This window comes from Mustelus asterias, chromosome 9 (genome assembly GCF_964213995.1).
Source record: "Mustelus asterias chromosome 9, sMusAst1.hap1.1, whole genome shotgun sequence".
Taxonomy (NCBI): Eukaryota; Metazoa; Chordata; class Chondrichthyes; order Carcharhiniformes; family Triakidae; genus Mustelus; species Mustelus asterias.
In genome coordinates, this window is record NC_135809.1 from 83,314,936 (window position 1) to 83,340,118 (window position 25,183).

The 25,183-nt window shown below is 43.2% G+C and overlaps 1 protein-coding gene across 1 annotated transcript in view; it reads right to left on the reverse strand.

Annotated features, from left to right (window-relative positions):
* LOC144498779 (plakophilin-3-like) overlaps window positions 1-21,064 on the reverse strand; it is a 49,222-nt gene extending 28,158 nt beyond the window's left edge. Inside the window, exons 1-5 of the mRNA XM_078220447.1 lie at window positions 20,676-21,064; window positions 14,975-15,054; window positions 11,050-11,873; window positions 8,675-8,798; window positions 5,485-5,689 (exon numbers count right to left, since the gene is read on the reverse strand). Of these exons, the coding sequence (XP_078076573.1) occupies window positions 5,485-5,689; window positions 8,675-8,798; window positions 11,050-11,873; window positions 14,975-15,054; window positions 20,676-20,898 (1,456 nt within the window). The 5' untranslated portion in view covers window positions 20,899-21,064. The remainder of the gene's footprint in view (window positions 1-5,484; window positions 5,690-8,674; window positions 8,799-11,049; window positions 11,874-14,974; window positions 15,055-20,675) is intronic.
* Between the last annotated feature and the right edge of the window lie 4,119 nt (window positions 21,065-25,183).

Here is a 25,183-nt window from a genome sequence, read left to right on the forward strand (position 1 = left end):
TTCCGAAAGCTAGTGGCTTTTGCTACCAAATAAACCTGTTGGACTTTAACCTGGTGTTCTTAGACTTCTTACTGTGTTCTCCCATTTAAGACAGAGTTGAGAGGTAATGTTTTGAAAGATAAGTTAGGGGATCTTTTGGGGCTTTAACGTGACATTGGAAGCAGCCAATGAGGATGAGGTAGGTCAGTAAGGGAGGCGGAGAGAGGCAGTGGGACAATTCCATAGAAGGGCCCAATTTTGGGCAGGCATCTTGGAGGAGTTCATCGAAACCCACAACCGAATGGTGGTCAAAGCAGGCTCTTCACTAGACCCATGCCACTAGTTCCCGCTTCAGCTTGGCTGATTGAGATAGCAGACCCGCCTTGGGCATGAAGTGAGCCTTCCACTGGGAAAATCCCATCTCCAGGCAGCCCGATGACAGAAGTGGGTTTAGTCCTGTTTCCCAATTCCCACTTCTGACATGAAAATTTGGACCTTAATGTTTGATTGAAAACAGATTGCCCAACACTAGGGGAGGGCAATCTACAGACTCCATAACTTAAACCTGATGCCATGCCATTCTTATTGGTTTTGCAATGTTAGATTTATAAAAACATACCCTTCACCTCATTTGTACAATGAAAGCGACTGCCTACAAGTTTTTGTCATGTCTCAGTGGGCAAGATCCACAAAGGATGGCACCAAACCCAGCAGACTGAAAATGACCCAACTTTGATCCCTGGTCTGTGTAGAGTTAGCCTTTATTAGTAGTGGGGCGTAGACACCAGCCCCACAATGTTGCTCAGTACAAGAAGGGGAAGGATTCCTTTTATGCACAGGGTAAGAGACATTATGACAGAAAGCAGAGTGGTTATGGCGGACAAAGCCTACATTTCGGAAAAAGGCGAAGACCACAAAAATTGTGCTGTGACTGGAGTGTGTGGAGCCCAACTGTCGGTCAAAGAGAATGCTAGCCATCAAAAGATGCAAGCACTTTGAGTTGGGAGGAGATAAGAAGAAGGGCCAAGTCATCCAGTTCTAAGCTGCATTCTTTGTGTTTTTTGGAATACCAATTACCAGAATACAGTAAAATTTATCAGCAGTGGGGCTGCTATTTATAACCTATTGAGGCAAAAGTATAGTTGGTGATGGCCAGGTATGTGGGGCAGTGGCTACGGAAAGAATAGGGGGTGAAAAGATCCAACTGCTTCAGAGGCAGGCTCCTAAAAAGAGAAGCGATTAGAATGCAGTAATGTAATCTCAAAGTTAGCCGGGACATAAACCAGAACAGGGAAACTTCAGCAGTTTCAAAAAAACAATTCAATCTTAAGATTAGATTGTGTTCTTGAAATCTCTGAGCCTTCACAGTGCCTTGTTCTGCTTTACACAATTTCTCATTTTAGCTTTCAAAGCAATAAAAATAAGGATATGAGCATTATAGTTTGCACAGTGAGATTGAGAACGAGTCTGTGTGGGTCTCAGAATGAGGACAAAACAATCAGGCACTTCTCTCTCTCTGAGGTACAGCCTGAGATTATCGTGTTGACTCACCTGGCTCTAATAAAAAAGGAGATTGAAAGCAATTTCCCTGACTCACGTTCAACGCATGCCCCACCCAGTGATTAAGGGACTGAATGCAGCTTCCACTGCTGTGTGCATAAAGTCTATTGATTTGCTCTCATGGAACAATTCGAGGCGCCATCCCCCATTTCACCCCCTCCCCTCCCTCCCCTGGCTGTAAGAAAATCTAAAGCACTGAAGAACACAAGATAAATGTACTATTACAACTTTCAATATGACAGACAGATTCCTGGTTGCATTCAATATTTTGGAATCTCACTCCTACAGTTGGCTTATCTGAATTTCCCCAGGCATTGCTTCATTATCAGTGCCCTCTCTGGTCTAGACATTGCATCAGGTCGATATGACTAACAACTGGTCAGCTGTGCAAGAAGGCATATTTGAGACACAAGATAGGACACAAAAAGCGGAATTTTAACTGGCAAGGGCAAGGGGAGGTTTGAGTTTAAACAATGGGAGGGGTTAAGCAGCACCCCACCCCCATAAACTAAATGCCAGTGCGTTAAAAAATAGTCAGGAACCTGCCCACAATCAATAAGCCCATCTATAACCTTTGCTCATCTTCCTCTCTGATTATGCCATTTTTCTCCTGTCCCTATGGAAGAGGGACGACAGTAATGGCCATGACTGGGCTGGAAATAGAGTGCATAATTGACTTACATTTCCCAGTACATTGATACAGTGATAATCTTATCATCCAAGTGCAACTAAAAAAATCTTTCCTTTCTTTCTATTTGGTGCTACCTCTTTGACTTCAGCACAGCTAGAGACAGTCTGCTCATTCCCCTGCTTTGATAGCGGTGAGGCCCCTGGCAGACGTCTTCTGGGGCTTTTAGCTCATGAGGCCCCAAACACTGTCCCATTCACATCAGTACATGAAGGGCAGACTCAGTCACTGAGGCAGAGGGCTGCACATGGGGATTGGAACAAGAGGGTTGTTAAGCAGAGTTCCCACCATCTTTCCACTCATTGCCCGTCGACAGTTCCTTGCCAATCAAAAACAGGAAAACATTTTGCTGCACTTCAGTGAAGTGCTAAACAGCCATGATGAGACTTTCCTCCATCTTGTGCAGGTCACTGGGTCAGGGCAAACATGCACTCATTTGTTTGTCTCCTCTGAGGTGGCCATCAGCAGAAAGGCTTGAGATGTCAAGGCACTCAATGCTTGAGATGGATTCCCCCAATCTAAGGGCACACCAAGTGCCTCTGGAAACAACAACAGGACCTCACATATTTTCTGTTGCTGCTCCAGAATTGTCCTCTTTGGGGCTGACCCCAGTGGCTCAACATCTGCAAGTTTGCAGTGTCCTGTGCAACTGATGCAGACGCTATTGCTGTCTGCATCTCCAAAAACTGCTCCTGCTTACATGTGAGACACTGGCCAACTGTAACATGATGTGGAGATGCCGGCGTTGGACTGGGGTAAACACAGTTAGAAGTTTAACAACACCAGGTTAAAGTCCAACAGGTTTATTTGGTAGCAAGAGCCACACAAGCTTTCGGAGCTGCAAGCCCCTTCTTCAGGTGAGTGAAGGCACTCACCTGAAGAAGGGGCTTGCAGCTCCGAAAGCTTGTGTGGCTTTTGCTACCAAATAAACCTGTTGGACTTTAACCTGGTGTTGTTAAACTTCTAACTGTAACTAACATACCAACTTCTGCCCCAGTTGAAACCAGACTCAGATTAGTTGTTCTGACCCAATGTTCTAACCCGGTATTTTTTTAAAAATTAAAGTACATTGGGGCAGCTTATATTTCATAAACAAGGAGAGACAGACAACTTTGGGTGAATGAGGAATGATTAGAACATTGCTATTCAAACTGAGGATTTCTTACATTACATTCTGGGACTTTTACCATTCCCCTTCAAAGTTAATTAATCCTGGATTCTTGTTCCAAGTTGCAGCAACGTATTCATTCAGGAATTTTAGAAACCAAACACATCCGAGGTATGACTGCATCGGTTGGCCTGAAGCTAAATACACCCACCCTCTCAATCCATTATCTAATATATTGCATGACCTTGAGAAAGGGTTGCTGTGTTGTGACTGCAATGTTTTGCAGCAGGAATCTTGGCTGCTTCCATCTGTTTCCTTTGAACCTGCCTCCTCAATGTCCACACAAAAAAAAATCCCAGCAGACTGACTGGACAATTCAAGAGGCATTGATGTGCCTCTGTGCAGAAGTAGCAGTATAACTCATGAGACTAGCTAGAACACTAAACCACAGAGGTGTGAGACCATTTCCTAAAGGCAATCCCACCAGTGAAAGCTCAGACCCTACCCGTACAACTCCTGCCTGAGGCACAATTACTACTGAACCCAGGTTATTAGACCTGGCTGGCTGTAGGGATTTGCATTCTAATCAGTATTCTGTAACTTGATTTTGTGTCTCTGTGCACTGTTTGAGAGCACATTTCCACTCCATCTGACGAAGGAGCAGGGCTCCGAAAGTTTATGGTGTTTGCTACCAAATAAACCTGTTGGACTATAACCTGGTGTTGTGAGACTTCTTACTGTATTTTGTCAGACACAGAGAGCAGTGTCATTTCACCTTTGGAGAAATGTGATCTACTGTTGGCAAAAGGTTCTCCTCTAACAATATGATACTGAATACTGCTGTTACGATCACTACAATTAAGGTGATTCAGGTCACGTTACATAAAGAGAATGAGAGAGAGAGAATGCTGAAGTGTTGCCATAAGCTGGCAGGAAGAGGAGATAATGAGAGTGTAGCTATATATTAGTGAGAAGAGAGATTGACAGTGATGTAACAGGCTCGGGGTAAGGGGAGATTGTGGGCTATAGTTACAAACAAGAGAGGAAACATTTGGCAGGGATGTAGTTAGACTTGATGGGTGTAGTTAGAGTGATGGGGTAATTGTGGAGGTATCATTATAGTTAGAGAGAAGAGGGATTGGTGGAATGTATTTTTGACTAAAGGAGGATGGAGGATAAAGGGCTGAAGGAAATAGGCTAGTAAGAAGTCTCACAACACCAGGTTAAAGTCCAACAGGTTTATTTGGCAGCACTAGCTTTCAGAGCCTCAAGCTCCTTCATCAGTTGAGCACCTGATGAAGGAGCTTGAGACTCCGAAAGCTAGTGCTGCCAAATAAACCGTTGGACTTTAACCTGGTGTTGTGAGACTTCTTACCGTGCTTACCCCAGTCCAACACTGGCATCTCCACATCATGGAAATAGGCATGAGGGGATGGGTGAAGTGGATGATAGGTGATGCAGTTAATGCTAGCTGAGGAACACTGGTGCAGTATTGTTCTAATCTGAAGAGAAAGGGGTTGGTAAAGATGCAGCTACAGACTATAGAGGATGGAAGGTTGGTGTGGGGGTATAGTTATAGAGGGCAGAGGGGCTTGCGGATGACATGGTTACACATTTGAGACAAGGAGGTGGGAGACGGTGTGAGCTTCATTCACTGGAGCGAGTGTGGAATAAAGAAAAACGCAACTATATGTTCAAAACAATCTAACAGAAGGAGTTATCGCTCCAGTTTCAGCATTCCAATCTTTTTTCTTGAAGCCATATAAAATATGGAATGTAACTCTATAAACAGCAATAAATTAGGCTGGTCAATGGGCATGCAAATTGTCACAGAAGGAACATGAGATAATATGTTAAATTAATTACTCGTTAATTTGTTTGAATGGGAATGTGATCAATGTTGCTGGCACCACAGCCAGGGACACCAATTACACACAAGAAATATCCTAGGATTTTTAACCCTTTTCAGTCCTTGGGCTGGTTCAGTAATTCTAAAGAGCAGCGATTAAAAATTTCTTTGGTGTTATTCCAGTCAGGCTCATACAGACCCTCGACAGTATTTGTATTTGTACCTTGGTTCTTGTTGCAATGCCTTTGACAGGTTACTACTCTTCTAGTCCGGGAGAAGCTAGGAAAGAGTTGAACGTACCAGTGATGTTTCCCTTCAGTTCTTCGTCAATGCTTTTGATTGCCTGCATCATCTTGGGGATCCCATTCTGCTTTACCAGCTCCTGTTTGTTTAAGGTGTTGTTGTAGATCAGGTTACGCATCGCTGCTGTGGCACTCCGCTGCACTTCCACACAATCGTGGTTGAAGAGGTTCACAAGCTTGGTGATGGCCTTCAAGTTATAGGCCTAATGGGAGGGAAATTTCTAATCTTAGAAACTGCAATATGGAGCTCGGTAATCAGAACTCTCACCCAACTTTGTAAAATTCAGGGCCACTAAACACAACATTTATGTAATCTTCATCAGCTCTGTTTAGTTTCAATCACCTCAGATTAAATGACAAGTGCTTAATGGAAAACTGCTGAGTCACTGGTACAGTAAGCAAGTACGACATGCTCACAGCCTGTTGGAATTAAGCCCCATTTTATAAATTCATTTCACAATGGGGAGTTTTGCTTTCTTCATATTTTAAGCTTTGCCCAGTCAGTTGGACTTGAACTTCCAACAGCAGAATTCTAGCTAATATGTAGCCAAAACACAGGGAGACCATCTTTTGGGTCTGGTGAAAGGTCATCAAATTCAAACATTGACCGTTCTCTCTCCACAGCTGCTGCCTGACCTGTCAAGTATTTCTAGCATTTTTTTCTTTTAGTACAAATTTCCAGGATCGGCTGCAATATTTATGCTTAGTATCATTCGAGATTACCTCCTTCATTTTTGCACAGGGGAAAAAGTATACAGCAGTTTTACGTTGGGCAACACGGTGGCATAGTGGTTAGCACTGCTGCCTCAGTGCCAGGGACCTGGGTTCGATTCCCAGCTTGGGTGACTGTGTGGAGTTTGCAAATTCTCCCCGTGCCTGTGTGGGTTTCCTCCGGGTGCTCCCACAGTCCAAAAGACATGCTGTTAGGTGCATTGGCCATGCAAAATTCTTCCTCAGTGTACCCAAACAGGTGCCAGAGTGTGGCGTCTAGGGGATTTTCAGTGTTAATGGAAGCCTACTTGTTACACTAATAATTAAACTTTAAAGCAAAAGGTATTCATATACAGTTTTTTTAAAAAGGTTAAAATGCTGACAAGGTAAGTTTTAGTGGTGTTGATTATCACCAATAAACAATTTGTTAACCCATCTCTGCAATCCAGCATATCACACTTGTTGTGTAGGGAATTATTTGGTCCTGGATGCTCAGTAGGTCATCCCGCCTCTCTGGGCATAAGATGATTACCGGGGAGACTAGGATCCGAGGACATAGCCTCAGAGAAAGGGGACGACCCTTTAGAACTGAGATGAGGAAGAATTTATTCAGCCAGAGGGTGGTGAACTTGTGGAATTCATTGCCGTAGAAGGCTGTGGAGGCTAAGTCATTGAGCATATTTAAGTCAGAGATAGATAGGTTCTTGATTGGTAAGGGGATCAAAGGTTATGGGAAAAGATGGAGAATGGGGTTGAGAAACTTATCAGCCATGATTGAATGACGGAGCAGACTCGGCAGGCCAAATGGCTTAATTCTGCTCCTATATCTTATGGTCTTATGATTAAAACCAAAGGCAGAGACAGCCGCTCAACACTAGCAAAGGTTACAATGTTAGTTAGGTCTTTAAAAAAAAGTTTAGCTGCAAGGCTAAACTTTGGCCAGTCTCAGGAATTGAGCAAACAGAAGAGGAGATAAGAGTTATTCTGTTTTCTCCAAGTATGACAACCCATTGGTATAGATTTATGGTGTGGTCATTACTCCTTTTTTTATGACTATGCTGTAATACCATTGTAATTAACTGAGTTCAATCAGAACTGTTGCTCTGCTAGTTCATTAGTTATGGAATAAAGCAGTGTAACAATTTGTTTCCGGATTTCTTTTAACACACCTTTGACGAGGTATTGTGTGGAGGTCACAAACATCCAGTTCAAATAATGAGAGGATATGATTGCTACGCCCAAGAATTAGTGCTTTTAATATAGAAAATATCCCGAGGGACCCATATCATGGCGGCACAGTGGTCAGCACTGCTGCCTCACAGCGCCAGGGACCCAGATTTGATTCCCGGCTTGGGTCACTGTCTGCATGGAGTTTGCATTCTCCCCACGTCTGCGTGGGTTTCTTCCGGGTACACCAGTTTCCTCCCACACTCCAAAGATGTGCGGGTTAGGTTGATTGAGCATACTGAATTGATCCTAGTGTCAGGGGATTAACAGGGTAAATATGTGGGGTTAGGGGAATAGGCCTGAGTGGATTGTGGTCGGTGCAGACTCGACGGGCCAAATGGCCTCCTTTTGCACTGTAAGAATTCAACACCTCACAGGAGCATTATCAAAAAACAAAATCTGACATGGAGTCACATAGGATGTATTCAGAGAGATAAGCAAAAACTTGCTCAAAGATGCTGCAGGAGTATCTTTAAGGGGAGATAAATGATGATGAGGGTTAAGGCAGGAAATGCCAGGCATGGCTTATCAGCGATGCTCTAGAGGCCAGAATTAGAGGAGCGCCAATATCTTGGAGGATTGCAGGACTTGTGCCAACTGCAGAGGTAGGGACGGGTGAGGTCATGGGAGAGGTCTGAAAATGAGGATGAGAGTTTTGTAAATAGAGGCTTTGCTGATCTGAGATCCAGTGCAGGCCAGGATGTACAGGGGTGGTGGATGAAAAGGACGTGATTGCAAGTTAGGACATCGTCAGAGTTTTGGATGGCTTCAAGTGTAAGGTGTTAAAAGTGCTGGAGGCTGGGCTGGAGTGTGTTGGAATACAAAAGCAGGAGTGAGGGATTCAGCAGCAGATGAGTGGAGACAGGGGCAGACTCAGGTGGTGTTAAAGGGGTGGAAATGGTTGTAGCGATGGTTGGATATTGGGTCCGAACCTCATTCCAAAGTTAAATATAGCGTTTGCCAGGGAGAGGGATAGAGTCAGGAGCAAGGGAATGGAGTTTGTGACGGGGTCCAAAGACCATGTCATTAGTCTTCCCAATATTTAGTTGGGAAAAGTGACCCCTGGGTCACACTATTTTATCATTGAATACAGTGACATACAAGCGAATACCTCCAGCAAAACTTGAATTTAAAACAAATGCTTGGATAACTAACCTATCAGGATAATCAGTGAACTTAAGGAAAATTGTGGAGTGATTTCATCAATTCTGTCTCTCCTACCCACCCTTCATATTCCCCAATTCTCTTACATGCTTTTTGGCATCCGCGTCATGGTAGCATTTATGTTGAATATGCCCAGCTCCAACCACTTGAGCATTCGGGTCAGTGCTGCTCAGAAGACTGACGGCCGTCGGCAGGTCCAACTCGTCATTCCTAGAGAGAGAGAGCGCAGTATCAAGAGTTCAGGTTCCTCGGTGTATCTGCAAAAGCATGTTATTCTCAAAGGGGGAAACCTTAGGCCAGATTTGCTGAAGCTGTGCTTGAGGGGTGCAGAGTGGGCCATTGGGCATCATTGGTCTTGGAAGATTTTCAGTTCATTAAAAGTTAATGGATGGGAAAGTTCTGCAAGATGCGTTGTCTGTATTCCCAAAACTCAGCGAGCAGAGTGCCACATCCAGGGTGGAACTTTACAGCCCCTCCCACAGGCGGGATTTTCCAGCCCCAGGATTATTACATGGCTCACCGCATTTTCAAGGCTCACTCCACCCCCACATGATGAGGCCATAACATTCCGCCCCTCGAGTACAAAAAAAATTATTTACAAGTGCCTGGTTTGTTTTCCAAATGTTATTGCTTACCCAGAGCACTAAACAATGCTGACATTTGGTTCCACAGATGCTGGTAACCAAATGACCATTCTTTCTGAGTGAGTCAAAGCAGTAGCAAATTACCAGGCTATTATATGGTAGAGAACATCACAGCAGAGCTAGATTCTGTTCTCCTTGCATACTCACAAAAGCGTGCTTTCTATCAACGATCCGGGGCAGACTGTTCATCGAGTACGGGCACCTTGGCTGCTTGCAGGTCTCCAAAAGCTCCCTGGACAGGAGATCATTTAGCTCAGCATTGACCATCATCTGAAGCCAGGACTGCTAGGTTTCTATAAAGTTATTTCATTAACATTCAGTTCGAGAGAGCCAAGTGGCTTCTCAGTCACTGTGACATTGCGTACACACGTGCTAAAATGGCAGTACTGTAACACAGAGGCTGGGCTAGGAAATGGATAGCCTCACAACATGGCAGGTTTTGGAAACAAATGGGAGAAAAGGCAATCTCTCTCCATCTGAACAGACTGAATGAATCACATAGCATGATGTTGCATCCAACGCTATATATTGGGGAAGGCAGGATCAGCTTATTGAGTTTGATGATCAGCCATGATCATAGCGAACGGTGGAGCAGGCTCAATGGGCCTCCTCCTGCTCCTATTTTCTACATGCCTTCCACCCATCCCTTCCACCCCGTTACCCCTTTTCGGTTGAGGCTGACCCTTTGCAGCAACTTGGTTGTAAAGAACCGTGGATTTGTTCCAGCTTCTCGGCAGACTTGGTAAATAAATTTAGAAAACAAAACTGCTCAGGTTATTACCCAGCTTTTCAAAGAGAATCCACAAAGAATTCTTTTAAAAAGCACTACTTTCTTTCCCCCTTATACTGAGGTTTAGCATCTTGGAATATTAAAATGCGGAATACTCCTTGTTGCTGACAAAGAGAACTGAAACAACCAGTGATAAATGTAAATCACAGAGCGACGATAGTTTTACAGGCTAATGGTACATTTCAACGGGGCAGCATCAAATGTTAAACAAGAAAATTTGGTTTAAAAAGACAGGTTAAAGATCAAAATGCCATGCAAATGCTTCATTACGAATGAAAAAAAGTTTAGAAAATTGGAGAGAATGCAAAAGAATAGATACCCATTCCACAGTCCCTAACTTGCAAATGATAAATCCATTCAGTCAAAAGGAAATTTATTCTTATGAAATATCATCTGCTGGCTCGAAGTGCTGAGTATTTCCAGCATTTTGCATTTATTTCAGGAATATAAGCCAGTAGGAAGGAAAGATTAACAATGCCCCATTCATGTCTTTCGCCACCAACAGTAAATTGACCACCTTACTAATACAGGTACAGCGCCTCAAATCCAGCTATCGGACATTTTTACAAGCAGCTCTGCGTCAACTTTAATTGTTAGTGAGTGAAATAACTTACTGAGGTAATTCGGTTAGGTGCTGCAATTATGCGACAGTACGCTGGACTACTCATCAGCTTCACACATTGGCCTTTTCCCGTGCTCCCGGCTGGTCTGAGTGACACTTGACCCCACGCAACCTGGCTTCACTCGCACGTCTGTACTTTGAATCCAGCACAGAATGCGAGTCAGCCTTGCTTAACATTTTACTTTTTTTGCAAACATTATTTCTTCATATTTGTTTTCCAAACTTTACTAAAAAGAAACTTATGCACTTGATTTCATTTGTCTCCCACTAATTGAATTAAGGTTCCGTTTTTTTTCATTGAAAGCTGGCAAGGTCCGAAATCTGCCATGGACTCGGTCCCGAGCTTGCTGGTTTTGTGACACTGTACCTGTATATCTCCAATCACAAGATCAATCTCAGACTTACTGTGCCATTTGTACCGCGTCAAGCCCCACTGTTTGAAAATCTTGTGCATGCAGATCTCCCAATTCTTGGACACCAACATCTGCTCTGCCCAAGCTCCGAAGGGATGGAGCGCGTGACATTTGCATCAAGTCAGATGCTACTGTGTAGGAACCTGAAGCTGTTCTTCCTCGAGTTGCTTTGTTGATTTGCTGGACTCTCTGCAGTGTGCGCTGAGCTGGGGGTCTGATTTGTCGACGTGCAGGCATCTCTTCCACCCCTTCCACTGCGTAACTAGCCATGCCCACTGTGCCACTTAACGACCTTGGCAGGCTTTTCACGGAGCCTGCCATGTTTGTGCTATTCAGTCGCTTGCTTGGAGATTGACTCATCATGTAGCTCGTACTGTAGGTGCTGCTGCCATAGCCATTACCCCCAGAAGACAAATAGCCATTATCAACCTGATCCGAAGTCAAGCTCATCTCACCATCATCTGCTCTTTGGTACATGACTTGTCCATTCATTTGTCCTCCAGACCAAGACTTTTTCCTCATGCTTGGAGTGTATTTTCCAGGCAACTGCATTGAGTGTAGGGATAAGTTATCGATGTCCTGCGGATCCATCGGTGCTTGGTTGACATATCTGTAGCTGGCGGACTGGTGAAAAGACAGTGGTCTGGAGGAGGCAGTCTGATGAACTGAAATAGGCCTGTACTGAGTCAGAACCCCCTCTCTCTGTCTGCCATATTGACTTGCTGCAGTTTTCCCTTTAAAGGAATAATCCCCCACAGCCGAGCGAGATGACCAATTTTGATTGCTCCCCTGTTTGTATACAGATGGCTGGATAGTCTGAGGAAAAAATAATAACTCTGAAACACCTCTTATTAAGCACAGCACAACAAAACCAGAGCAATAAAATTCTCTCAAGTTCATAATCGTTTGGTGATTAGTCCACTTTCCCACTTCACTCTCCTGAAAAGTACTGACTTGTGCTGGGCTTTGTTTTTGCAGTTGTTGGGAGCTATGCAGTATCTTGCCCAGGAAGTGATTCCTCATTGGTGAGCACAGACAGTGTAGATTGGCAGGCTATTTGACTGTGGTGGACTTCATAGTGCAGCTTTGCGCAGTTCTTAACCAATGGCTGCCTGGAACATTGGATAGCAAGTAGAAATCATTTATTATAGCCGGGGCGGGGGGGGGGGGAATGGCGGAGTGGGAGGGAACATGGAAGCCGGAATATTTAACAGTGGGGGGGGTGTTTTTCAGGTATAGGGGCCCGATAATTAGATGTAAATTTATTGCAATGGGCTTCCCAATGGTGAATGTCGGGATTTACATGATGTCATAGACGGGGGCAGGGACAGTCACATCAAGGTAAAACGTGATTTGGGCCTCTCGCAATATTTTGCGCTCCTATCACCATTGACGCCCACTGCAAATGGGAACATAAAATTCCAGCCACACACCTTTGCCAATTACATCTACACCATCGAGTATAATCCAATTCATCATCCCATTCATTGCACAATGATTAGCACTGCTGCCTCAGAGCACCAGGGACCCAGGTTCAATTCCGCCCTTGGGTCACTATCTGTGTGGAGTTTGCACATTCTCCCGTATCTGTGTGGGTTTCCTCCCACAGTCCAAAGATGTGCAGGTTAGGTTGATTGGCCATGCTAAATGGCCTAATGTCAGGGGGATTAGCAGGGTAAATGTGTGGGATTATGGGAATAGGGCCCAGGGGGGATTGTTGTCTGTACAGACTCGATGGCCAAATGGCCTCCTTCTGTACTGTAGGGATTCTATGACCTATGATCTGCTAGTCCTCCACATCCTTTAATATTTCTCTTTCTCAAGCGATGGATTTAATTTCCTTTTATTAATCAATAGTTCATTTCAGAAGATTTAGACGATGGTTCAAACAAAATCTGTTGCCCAAAATGTGTACGAGATTATTTGTCATAAATCTGTCACCTTTGCCAACCAGTGAGATCACTAATCTTTATTACAAGTGCCAGCTCACCCTTTCATTTTCCCAGCTTTAGTGAAAAAGGTAGTTAATTTTCAAGCAACAAAAACAGAAAATACTGGTAAATCTCAGCAGGTCAGACAGCGTCACAGCTCGGAAAAGAGTCATCCAGACTTGAAACGTTAGTTTTGTTCCCTCTCCACAGATGCCGTCAGACCTGTTGAAATGTTCCAACGTTTTCTGTTTCAGTTTCCAGCATCCGCAGTAATTTGCTTTTTAATCTTAGTTACTTTACAAGTTTCTCTTCAAAATTGTAAGCATTCATCCCTGGAAAAAGTTCAGTGATTTTGCACTATACCTTTCCCATTGTTTTTACATCCTTCCAGTTTTGGGTGGACAAAACCACATACCATAGCACTGATCCCCAGAACTGCCCCTTCTACCTCGAAGCATGAGACTGGACTGGCAAGCCTTGTAGGAGAAAGTTTGTTACTTCGAGCCCATGATTTCCCAATCTGTCCACTCAGAGCATTGCTCCTTGCTGCAAGTGACCGATTATGAAGCATAGGTACAGGACTAAGTCATTCAGTTCCTTGAGCCCATTCCACATTTCAATTAGATGGTTGATCTACACTTCAACTCCATTTTCCTTTGTTCCCTATCCCTTATATGTATATCTCGGTGTTGAAAAGTCCAGTCTGCTCAGGGAAACAGGTTAGGTGTTCCAATTGGAGCCTACGTCTGAAGCAGTGGGAACTTTGGCTTTTGCCTTTTCCTCCTCCTTAACTAAGGAGTGCTGAGGACAATTACAAAAAACCTAGCTGTTCCATTGACTGAGGTCAGCTTAATAAACATGGATCAAATCAGGGATCTTCAGCAATAGTGCCCACAACCTTAACATGACCACTTCATTGTGAAACATTCATAGTCTAAAAACAGGAATAGGCCATTCAGCCCTTCAAGCCTGCTTCACTACTTATTATGATCATGGTTGATCATCCAACTGAATATCCTGATCCCTCTTCCCCCCCACCCCATATCCTTTGATCCCCTTTACTCCAAGAGCTATATCTAACTCCTTCTTGAAAACATACAATGTTTTAGCTTCAACTGCTGGTAGAGAATTCCTGATTAGGAAAGTCATCAATGTGACTAGGTCAGCTGTGCAGTCACATTTACAACTTCTGAAAAATTGCACAGGTCTCCTCTTTCCATGCTTTTGGAATCTACCCTACAACGTGAATGAAGCAAATGTCATGCATTAAGAATGCTACGATATTCTGCAATGAAGCAGTTTCTATAATAGAAATGGGATACAGCCTTTTCTGAGCCCAAAGTTGCTCAATTCAAATAGCTGAATAATTCAACATCTTTCATGCATAACAAACGTTAAATTATGTGCAAATGTGTTGTATGCAGAGAATTTGCATTGTACTTACATGCTGTAATCCCTGAAGGGACAGCAGTTTCTAGTCTCCATATGTTTGACGGGCAGTGTTTAGAACCTTTTACTCGAAGGCCCTTGTTCTTACAGTCAACATGTTACGCTCTGCTGCTCTAAATAAAATTCTACCCTGAAAAGCAGTAGCTATGCCTACTGCTTTCTGCTCTGCCTCACTGAGCAATGCAGAGACCAAGTAGTGACTCAGTTGTGATCATGGTTAAATTTGAGCTGCGAATCTGCTCATGAAAGAAAGGGCATGGTTGGTAGAAAATAAACATGATGTGGAGATGCCGGCGTTGGACTGGGGTAAACACAGTAAGAAGTTTAACAACACCAGGTTAAAGTCCAACAGGTTTATTTGGTAGCAAAAGCCACACAAGCTTTCGGAGCTCCAAGCCCCTTCTTCAGGTGAGTGGGAATTCTGTTCACAAACAGGGCATATAAAGACACAGACTCAGTCTGTGTCTTTATATGCCCTGTTTGTGAAGAAAATAAACATCTCAGGTTATTATAACACAGAAGGCCATATATACTCACCGAGTACTTTTTATCTGCAATAAAAGCTTGAGACTTGGAGCTGAAGCTTGGCATGGTTGACGTATGATATCTCATCATTCCTAAAGATTGGATTATAATATAAAAAAAGGCAAAAGATTAATTGGAAACATGAAAATTTCCCAATTTCTTACCCCTCGCCCAAATGTGCTTACTTTGCCTGGGTTTTTGTTACAATACCCAGGGAAGGCCTCTGATACCTCACTGATGTGACAACAAAGAGATTAGGCATTGAGGCTAGTTATCTTGAGTGATGGTCCCAATCTCCTGTCATAACTTTGGCAGAAATGATCTAAATTGCTGCTTACTCTGGGGTTGCCACAGATCATCTGCAAATTCACAAAAGTAAAAGCACAATACTGCAGATGCTGGAGATCTGAAACAAAAACAGAAAGTGCTAGAAAAACTCAATTCTGAATGGGACTTGAAACGTTGGCCCAGTCATGGTGGAAACCGCCACGGGAGATTTGACAACCCAACCAAACGTCTATTGACTTTCAGCGGGACTGGACAATCCCGGCAGTGGGCATAGCCAGAAAATCCCATCCATTAGCTCCATCTCTCTCCCCACTGATACTGCCAGACCTGCTAAGATTTTCTATCTGTAAATACATGATGGCAGATTGGGAAAGCCTTGTAGAAATTCAATGTTTAAATATCAATGAACCATTCTATAATGAGGACCATCACAAGCTCCGACAAAGCTTGCCAGGTCGGCCATCCTAGAAACATTGCTTCCCGGCAGTAAGAGTCCGCTGGCGATGTCACCCATGTCAACATGTCGTGCAACAGCAATGATGTGGAGCTGGTGTGAAAAAGAGAGCAACAGCGCGTCAGACCAGCAATTAGAAGCAGAAACATACGCGGATTTTCTCCTCAGTCCAGGGGCAGTTCACCTGACTGACATTAACTATTCCAGCACAGACCAGGATCCCAAACCAGGGATCTACCTGTCTGTACGTCTCAGTGCTCCACCAATTCAGGAGGTTAAAAACATTTGCTGCTGAGTAAACTATTCCTCCTTGCAACCCCTCTCTAAAAATTAAAAGAAAAAAAAGTGAAACAAAAGTTACAGACAATGAATTATTAACCATTTAAAGAATTCAGTAGCATTCTATGATAAACTAGCACAGCACAATGTGGATGCAGATCCGTAGAAATTAAGCCCAAGGAAGTGATCTGTAGTCTTTGTTAAGTACAGGCATCAAGTTATGGTTGCCATAATTACAAAAAGATGTAGCAATATTAGAAATGATTCAAAGGACAACAGAGATCTTTGCACTGGCATATGGACAAAGACCAAGGAAATACCTCAGATAAAAATAAATATTTGGCTCGAATCTTTTGTTCTGGAGTCTAGGCTTGGTGGCAGGAGATGATGTGGGAGTGAATCCACTGGGGGTGGGGCGGAGGAGGTGAAAAAGAGAGCAAGGGATGGTTGGCCATGCACAGTTCTGCACTGTTTAGCTCATTAACTATGCAATGGGAGGAGCATGGTGAATGTCATGGTGGGGCAAGCAGAAAGTCACTGTCCCAGCATTATCTCATGGGGTTGAAGGTCTAGCGCCATACTTGAAAGGGCACCCCGACAATCTGTACTGTCCCTTCCACTTTTTCCCAGCCACCGATCCACCCTTTTCCACAAACCCTTCCTCACTTCCTTAAAACCTGCACTGCCACCACTCAGTCTGAAACATAGGCTGGTATTTACAGATGCTCCCCAAAGAGAACAATGTAGAGGCAACTTACCAGTTAATCACGGAAGAAGTCTCCTTCACACTATTTATAGACAGCCGTGAGTGTGAACATTGTAATTTCTCGCTGGTGGGGAATTTGGAGGGGAAAACTTAATTCTGGGGAGCTGGACTTTTAATGAACACGCATCGTTTGTCCAGAAGCTCCACCTGTCTTTAAAATCCTGGGACCATAATTGTTAAAAGTTTATCCCTCCATTGGGAAACTGATTTCTGATCTCGTGCCAAATTAAGTTCCCCCACATGCCAAGCTTCCCATTGATGGGACTGGACAATTCCACTCAACGTATTTTAGCTGAGTGCTCACAGTGCAATATCAGCCTTTGGTATTTTATTTCCACTTAAATAATTGTGGCCAATCTAAATCTTTAGTACTTAGTTCCAAATGATGTTGAATATTCATAACAATTTATGAAAACACAAATGTGATAGCGTGACTGTGTACAACACCCAGTCACATGATGCTTTATCAACTTTATCAAAAATTAATTTGCCTCCTAGGCTATCATCATGGGGCATTTTTGCCTTAACTATACTTTGCTAGATAAAGATCATAGTAAAATTTGAACAAATAAAACTGTCTACTATTTACATAAACAACAAGTTTTATGAAGTGCCAAGTATGATTCCAAGAACAATCTGAAGCAAAAGCAAATGAGCAAGGAAATAAGGATGATTGTGATTCAACTGAGGAAGAGGAACCCAAGAAAACTTATATACTCTGAAAGAAAACCCAAGCTAGCAAATAGATTTCCTTTGTAGCATTGGGCTATGTGATTTCATGATTACACTTGGCAATGATCCTTGTTCAGTTCAAATGAAAAGAGTTGTTGTAGGAGTAACAGATGTAAAAATATTGTTGATATTCCACAGTTTGAGCTAATCTCATTTAAGACTTGTCCTGAGAATTTAACCCCTCTAAATTGAGTTCAACATTAGAAATTCTAAGCATACATTACATCACGGTGTTTCCATGCAATCCAAAAACATCAGACTAGATCAATAGAAATATCAGATCATGTCACACTTAGCTTTTCAAAACAAGCAGATCATTGGAGAAAGGGAAATAAGAACAGTTTATATATGCCAGAAAATAATGTGTTAGAATGGGAAGAGGAGAGGATTGAGTTAAATAAAGCAAGGACTTAGGGTGAAGAAAAAGGTATATAATCTAGTGTACTGCATTCCAAGGAGGAAAGAGGGGGCCAGGGAGAAACATCTCCACATTGTACTGACATCAGAGTAAATGGAAGCTAAATTGGATAGATGGATCGAATATTAGTTGACAAGATTTATTTCTATCTTTTACTCTATAGATCCCAGATGCTTCCCCAGATAAGGAAACATTATTGATATTCAGGACAAATTTGAGCTTTATATTGATGAAGAATGATTGAAGTGGGTAACCCAGAGCTGTTTCCATTGCCTATAAACAGTAAGAAATTCTATCCCATTTTATGTTATCTCAGAATTAATAACCTTTTACACTTTGACTAACTGGAAGAAACTGAATAATAGTAGAGTTTCAAAATTGCAAAATGCATTTTAGTGATGTTAGACAATCCTGAAATATCAAAACAAAATAACACTCGCAACCATGGACCTTGCTTCAAAAGTTAATCGGTCACTAGTCATAAGTCAAAGTACTAGGCCAAGGCAAACATTCTTCTGCTGCTGGTAGAATATTTACCTTGTGCTTCAAAATTGCAGTTCAAACCCTTTTTATAAAGAATGACCAGAGTATTTTTTTAAAACTTTTTTTTAAAAGAATGCAAACAAAGTAGATATAACCTCACATAATAAGGATAGGACAATTAACAACTGCTGACATATATGCGAGAGATCTCGAAACGCTAATTACGGATCTCAGAATATTTGCAGTGAAGCCAAGCTGGGAATTCTACACAGCAGAGAAATCTGAATGAGACAACTCAAAATCTAGCAGGCATTATGAGTTAGGGAATTAATATAAAGCTATAAAGCTTGGAATGTTTCTTGAAGTATACAGCTCTCAGATTTTGCAGGAGCTTCACTGTTAATGAAGTGAAATGAGACCTTTTTTTCTCTAATAATGGAAGGTAAAAAGTGAAAGGAGCAGTAATGTGAGAGCTTATAGTTTAGCATCAAATACTTCTATAAAGGTGACTCTAAATTTGATTGTGGATAAACTAGACAGCAAATTCGCAGAGACTGAAAAAGAGGGAAGATTTTTTTCTCAGCCATGCTTTAGATCATAGTCTAACAAATTGGACATATGACTAAACCATTCCATGGCTGTCTTATCATTGGAAAAAGTGAAGCTAAACATTCATGCAAAAAGCATGCAACTATAGAAATCTCATCCATCTAAAGTTTACATTCTGAATATCATAGCCCCACTGACCTTGCGCTGCTGAAAAGATGTCACATCTGGTAATAGCAATGAAAATGTTTGTGTGAACAACCCTGCTGTTAACTGATAAAGACATTAACACAATATATCCTATGAAAATCCAGTGTGAAGATCTTAAAATGCATCAGATGCTTCGGGAATTTGTCTTTTATTTACTATACCCTCCTCTGTAATGGAGATATGTGGGTATTATAATGAGAATGGTCTGTCAACATCTACAAGAAAACTTTCATATTGAAAATTACAAGATATTGTGTAAAGACAAGAACTACTGAATGCGGTTACGCAAGAAATGCATCAAAAGCTTGACGTACTTGTTGAATTCCAAAGGAGTTTTGAGAAAAACCATTTTCCATACTTTATATACCTAAATGTCTTAAACACCATAAAGAGTTTCAGGTGACATCATAAATAGAACAGCAAAATTCAAAAGCAAGAAATTTAGCTGAACTTCACAATGTCTTCGATACAGAAATCACACTATATCATTTTCAACAAAGTTCCCACAAAGTTTATAGAAAGATTGTTTGATTTTATATAGGTAGACTGATCTGTATTTTGCAGTCTGTACTGAGTTTTAAATTGTGAGCAAAGGTGAGGGGATTTGATCTTTGGATGAGAGATAACTACAAAGTGACCTGTTATATTCACCATTATGAAGGGGCTCGACAAAGATGAACCAGGCAAATTAGAGTCTATTAAACTGACATATATAAATGGCTTGCTGAGGCAACTAAAAACATTTCTGTAACAGAAGGAACGGAGCTCTCTCTCCCGAGGTGTGTTATACATGCGCTGAGCAAGATTCTCCTTCCGATCTGGAGGTAGAAAATGGGTTACATCTGCTTCGCTTTTGAGTGCAGGAACTCGCTGGGACAGATTTTGTTTCGAACCGTGGTTATATGTACAGTGTGACAGGAAGATAGATAGACAAGTGAGATTGATCCAAACAAATATGGACAGCCTTTTTGTGCCTTATATTCAGTTAATTCATATTCTTCAGTTGCTTGTATGTAAAATAAGGGTCACATTCGGGAATCACAAAACATAGTTCAGGTGATGATAGTTCAGGCAAGGAAGAAAATGTAATTCCATCACCATAGGAACTCCAAACTCTACACCAAAGAATCTGGAACTGGGCTGCTCAGAATGTTTCAGGACTGGCTCTGCAACCTGCTATTGACATGCAAGATAGGATCAGCCCACAACCCTGAACTTTTACACAGCAAGACCACACCCAAAGTTGTCCTGTCACACTGTACACATTATCCACGGTTCCAAACAAAATGCAAGTTCCCGCACTCAAAAAAAGGAGCCGATTGAACCCACTTTTTACCTCAGGATTGGAAGGAGAATCTTGTATAACACACCTTGGGAGAGAGGGTATCACATTGGAAGGACATTCCTTTGGACTGATTTTAAACTGGAAAAGAGGTGGCTGGAAAACGAATAGTTCACGGCGGAGAAAGTTCCCGACATAAGTTTAGGAACACACACTAGATAATGTGGGCTTGATTTAAGATAAGTTTAGTTTTACCTGCAGTGAAAGAGTCTCCGCACACCGAGCTGCTGGCCCGGCTGCCGCCGCTCTTGAGCATGGTGCGAACCTGCTCCTGTACCCTCATGTTCTGGTGCTGTGCCCGCTGCTGGTACTCCTTCCTGTGGTCCAGCTCCAGGTCCGAGGGCATGGCCAGGGTGGAGACCGGGGCGTCCGTGGGCAAGGCGGACTTGAGGAAATAATTCTCCTGCGTCACGTTCATCTTTACAATTCCTTGTTCGGCGAGGAAGCTCTCCGGAATGTTCTCAGTGTGTGATATATATATATATGTGTGTGTGATCAGTCCGAGTACTGAAGTCACCCCCACCTCAGGATCCACACACCGCTACCCCGCCGCTCTGACTTCCCGCCGCTGCCTTGCCACCTTAAAGCTGCTTGTGGACGAGGCGGAGCTGAGAGCAGGAAATCCAGAAGGGCTGTGGAGGAACCGCACCCTCCAAATCCCGGCCCCACCTTCCCGCCCAGCCACCTTCCCTCAGGTGAGTCAGCCTCCTGGCGGAGACACAGCGAGAGGCGGCTGCTCTGGCAGTGCTGGCAGCGGGAATGTACCCCTGGCAGTGCTGGCAGTGGGAATGTACCCCTGTCTCTCTCTGACTGACTCGCAGGGGATTTTCCAGCATACAGCGTTCTCACTTTCAGGTTCTGTCCTGCTCCCATTGCATTAAATGACAAAATGGTGTTCAAAATTTAGGCATATTCCCCTTTGCTCGGTTGCCTTTCGAGAGTGAGTGGGGAGCAGACTAAAATCACTCTTTTTGATTTGATTTATTATTGTCACATGTATAGGGACACGGTGAAAAGTCTTGTTTCATGTTCGCTATACATACCGTGCTTGGAGTACATAGGAGTGAAGGAAAGGAGAGGGTTCAGATTATAGACTGGAATTCTCTGGCTGTTATAGAATCAGTGCAGAAGGAGGCCATTCAGTCCATCGAGTCTGCACCGACCACAATCCCACTCAGGTCCTATTCCTGTAACCCCAATATTTACCCTGCTAATTCCCCTGATACTACGGTCAATTTAGCAGAGCCAATCAACCTAACCTGCACATGTTTGGAGTGTGGGAGGAAACTGGAGCACCTGGAGGAAACACAGACACGGGGAGAATGTGCAAACTCCACACAGACAGTGACCTGAGGCCGGGAATTGAATCCAGGTCCCTGGCGCTGTGAGGCAGCAGTGCTAACCACCTGTTCACACTGGCAGGATTCTCCTATCCCACCGGCAGTACACCCCCACCCATGGGTTTCTTGCCTGCCTGGGGTAATGTCAATGGGAATTCCTATTGACAGCAGCAGGACCGGAGTATCCTGCCGCTAGCAAACAACACGCCACTCCTGCTGGCGGCAAACACACGACTGGGAGGCCAGAGAATCTCGCCAATAGTGTTGCAGTCACAGGTAGGGTGAAGAGAGCATAGAACAAGAGTAAAGGATGGAATTAGAGAATACGCTGGGGACAACTCGCAAGAAGTTGCCTCACTCCGGCGCCCTCTTTTTTTTTCTTCTCGTCCCGTTCGTTTCCTCAACATTTTATTTAATTTTATATACTTTAATTTTTGAACACACCTTCCTTCGTGGCTTATTAATAATTTTGTCCTGTATAATTGTGTTTCTGCAAAGCATTTTTTCCCCTGAGTAAGGAAGGGAGCAGAAGTGTCTCATTCTTCATTTGCATAGTTAGGATCAGAATTGAGCAAAAGCACATGGTCCACCCTCCCAACAATGACAGGTTGGCACTTGGAAATCACTGGCATTTAATGATGGTTAGTCTTAGCTAAGTTAGATCTAATTCTTGCCACAATCAGAGCCAGCTTGGATGTCCTCCCATTCGAGGTGATTGATGGTGGCTTGGTCCTGAAAAAAATCTCTAATATTTATTTGACTGCATTGAAGCACCTCAAGGTGCAACATGATCTATGTAGAAAACTTGACTATTATTGCACTTTGTGTGATGACCACTTTGAAATGTATGTAATGTTCTTTCAGATATTTAACAAATAAAGTATATTAAATAAAAATATCTTTCAGCCAATATCATAAAAGCAGATTATTGGACACAACAGCAGTGACCACACTGCACATGAAGAGTTGGCTGTAAAGTGCTTTGAGATGTCCCAAGGTTGTGAAAGTCGCTCTATAAATACAAGCTTTTCTTTTTCTCTAAGAGCCCAATCCCTGTGAAGAAGTGTAAAAAAAAAGCAAGTATTTTACAAAATGAGAACAAACAATAAGGACAAAAGGACAGTGAGATGGAGAGGTGGGATTGCACTGATGAAAAGAGCCTTTACCCAAACTGACAGGCAGTTGAGGTAATGAGTCAAGGGTGGGAGAGGTGGAGGGTGGCTTACCTGGCCATTTGTCAGGTGAGAACTGATACAAGAGAGCCCTATTAAATGAGGTATTAAATGAGTATCGGGAACCATGAGGTAAAAGGTAACATTCCGGAGAGCGCAGTAAAATGAGTGAATAAAGCACAAGAACAGTTGCCAGATGAATACCAGGCATATGTTGGGGGTCACATCTTGAAAAGACCTGTGTGCAATGTAATGTGGAATCAGGGGACATTGTGCTGTTGCTAAGCACCAGCTCAAGATGGAACTTAGGGGAAACACAGGTCTGCACTGGCCAATATTTTCATTATTTTGCAAATTGAATTTGTGTCTTTATATGCCCTGTTTGTGAACAGAACTCCCACTCACCTGTTGAAGGGGCAGCGCTCTGAAAGCTAGTGGCTTGTGCTACCAAATAAACCTGTTGGACTTTAATCTGGTGTTGTGAGACTTCTTACAGTATATAGAAGCCAGCTAAATTTCAGGTGGAAAGAATGAATGGTTGTTGGAGATAACAAAATGCATAAATCAGGACTTGGGAAAGAAAACATATAGTGCAATGTACTTGTGTCTTAACATGTATCCTATAACCAAAATCTTAAATTAATAAGAATATAAATGGGAATATACTTAAAGATTGTTGTTGAACTAAGCAGAGAGAGAACTAGAGGAGGTCAAGCAGTGCAATAAATTCAACCCTGCACTTGTTCAGCCATTGCCTCCTCTTTCTATACTTTGTGATCAGCAGGAGAGTGAAGCTGTGTGCCCTCCCTAACAGAACCACAGTTGTCCTTTGCTAATTGTCAACTTCACTCAGTTGACAGCACCATCTCCTCCAAATCAGAGGTTGAGTTCAAGTCCCACTTCAGGATTTGAGCACATAATCTAGACACTCAGTGATTCAAGTATTCGAGGTGCCATCTTTCACACACATATCTAAAACCAAAGCCTATATTGACAATGTTCACACTGGTATAAAAATTTAGGCCGGGATTCTTCCAAAAAAATTCTAAGTGCCGACTTTGCGTAAAAACTGTTTTTTTTCAGTGTGAAATTCAAAATGAATCTCCCATACTCTGAGCACTGCGGAATGCCCTAGCATGAATCACATTAAAAATCAGTGGTCAGGGCCTATTCCCACTTGAGAATCCGCAGCACAGAGCTGAGTGGCCACTGTGCATGCACAGATCTGTCAGAGTGGAGATCGACGCATGTGCACTGACTCTGCATTGCCGACCTCCCGACCGCTGGCCAGCCCCGTGACCCCTGTGACCCCCCCCCACACCCCGATCACTGGCCTCCCGGATGTCTCGGCCAGCCCCCGACCCTCCCCCACTGTTCCCACCACCAGCCTCGATCTCCACCCTCCCCCCCCCCCCACCACCCCCCGGGAGTCTCAATCTCCCGGTTTCCCCCCTCCTCCCTCACCAGCAGCCCTGACCCTGACCCTGCCCCTGCCCCTGCAATCCCAGCGCCCCCACCCTGCAGCAGTGACCCCCCACCCCTGGCAGGCCAATAGGTCAAGAAGAAAGAAGATGAACAATTTTGTCACGACCACATAGGATAGTATTTTTGACTTTGATAAGAACTGCTTTCATACTGTGATGGGCAGAAACCTGATTTTAGGGATTAAACATGGAATTGTGGGAAAGATGGGATCAGACTTGGGAGGCGACAACATATTCAAGAACTTGGAGAGAAAAGGGAGTTTGAAGATGGAATAGTTGTTTGCAAGGACAGTGGGGTCAAGGGTTAGTTTTTTGAGGAAAGAGGTGATGATGGTGTTATATAAATGCAAAGTATCTCAAATTATTGCAGAGCAGAACAAACATGAAGAGAACAAATAGAATACCGAATATATTGCTCAATTTTTCTGAAGCTGGAATGTCAAAGCCCGAAATCGTACACTTATTTAGGGTATAGAGGTTTGGAAGTAAAGTGCTGTTGAGGCCACAATCAGACAAGCCATGATCTTGTCGAGTGGTGGAGCATGCTCAAGGGGCTGAATGGGCCATTTCTGCTCTGAATTTGTATGTTTGTAGATTTCTGTTTAGGTTACACACTGTTTACAGGATTTGCTCTGGTAGTCAAGACACAAAGAAAATATCCAAGCCTTGGAACTAGTGCAGAGAAAGATGGTGAGCCTTATCCTAAT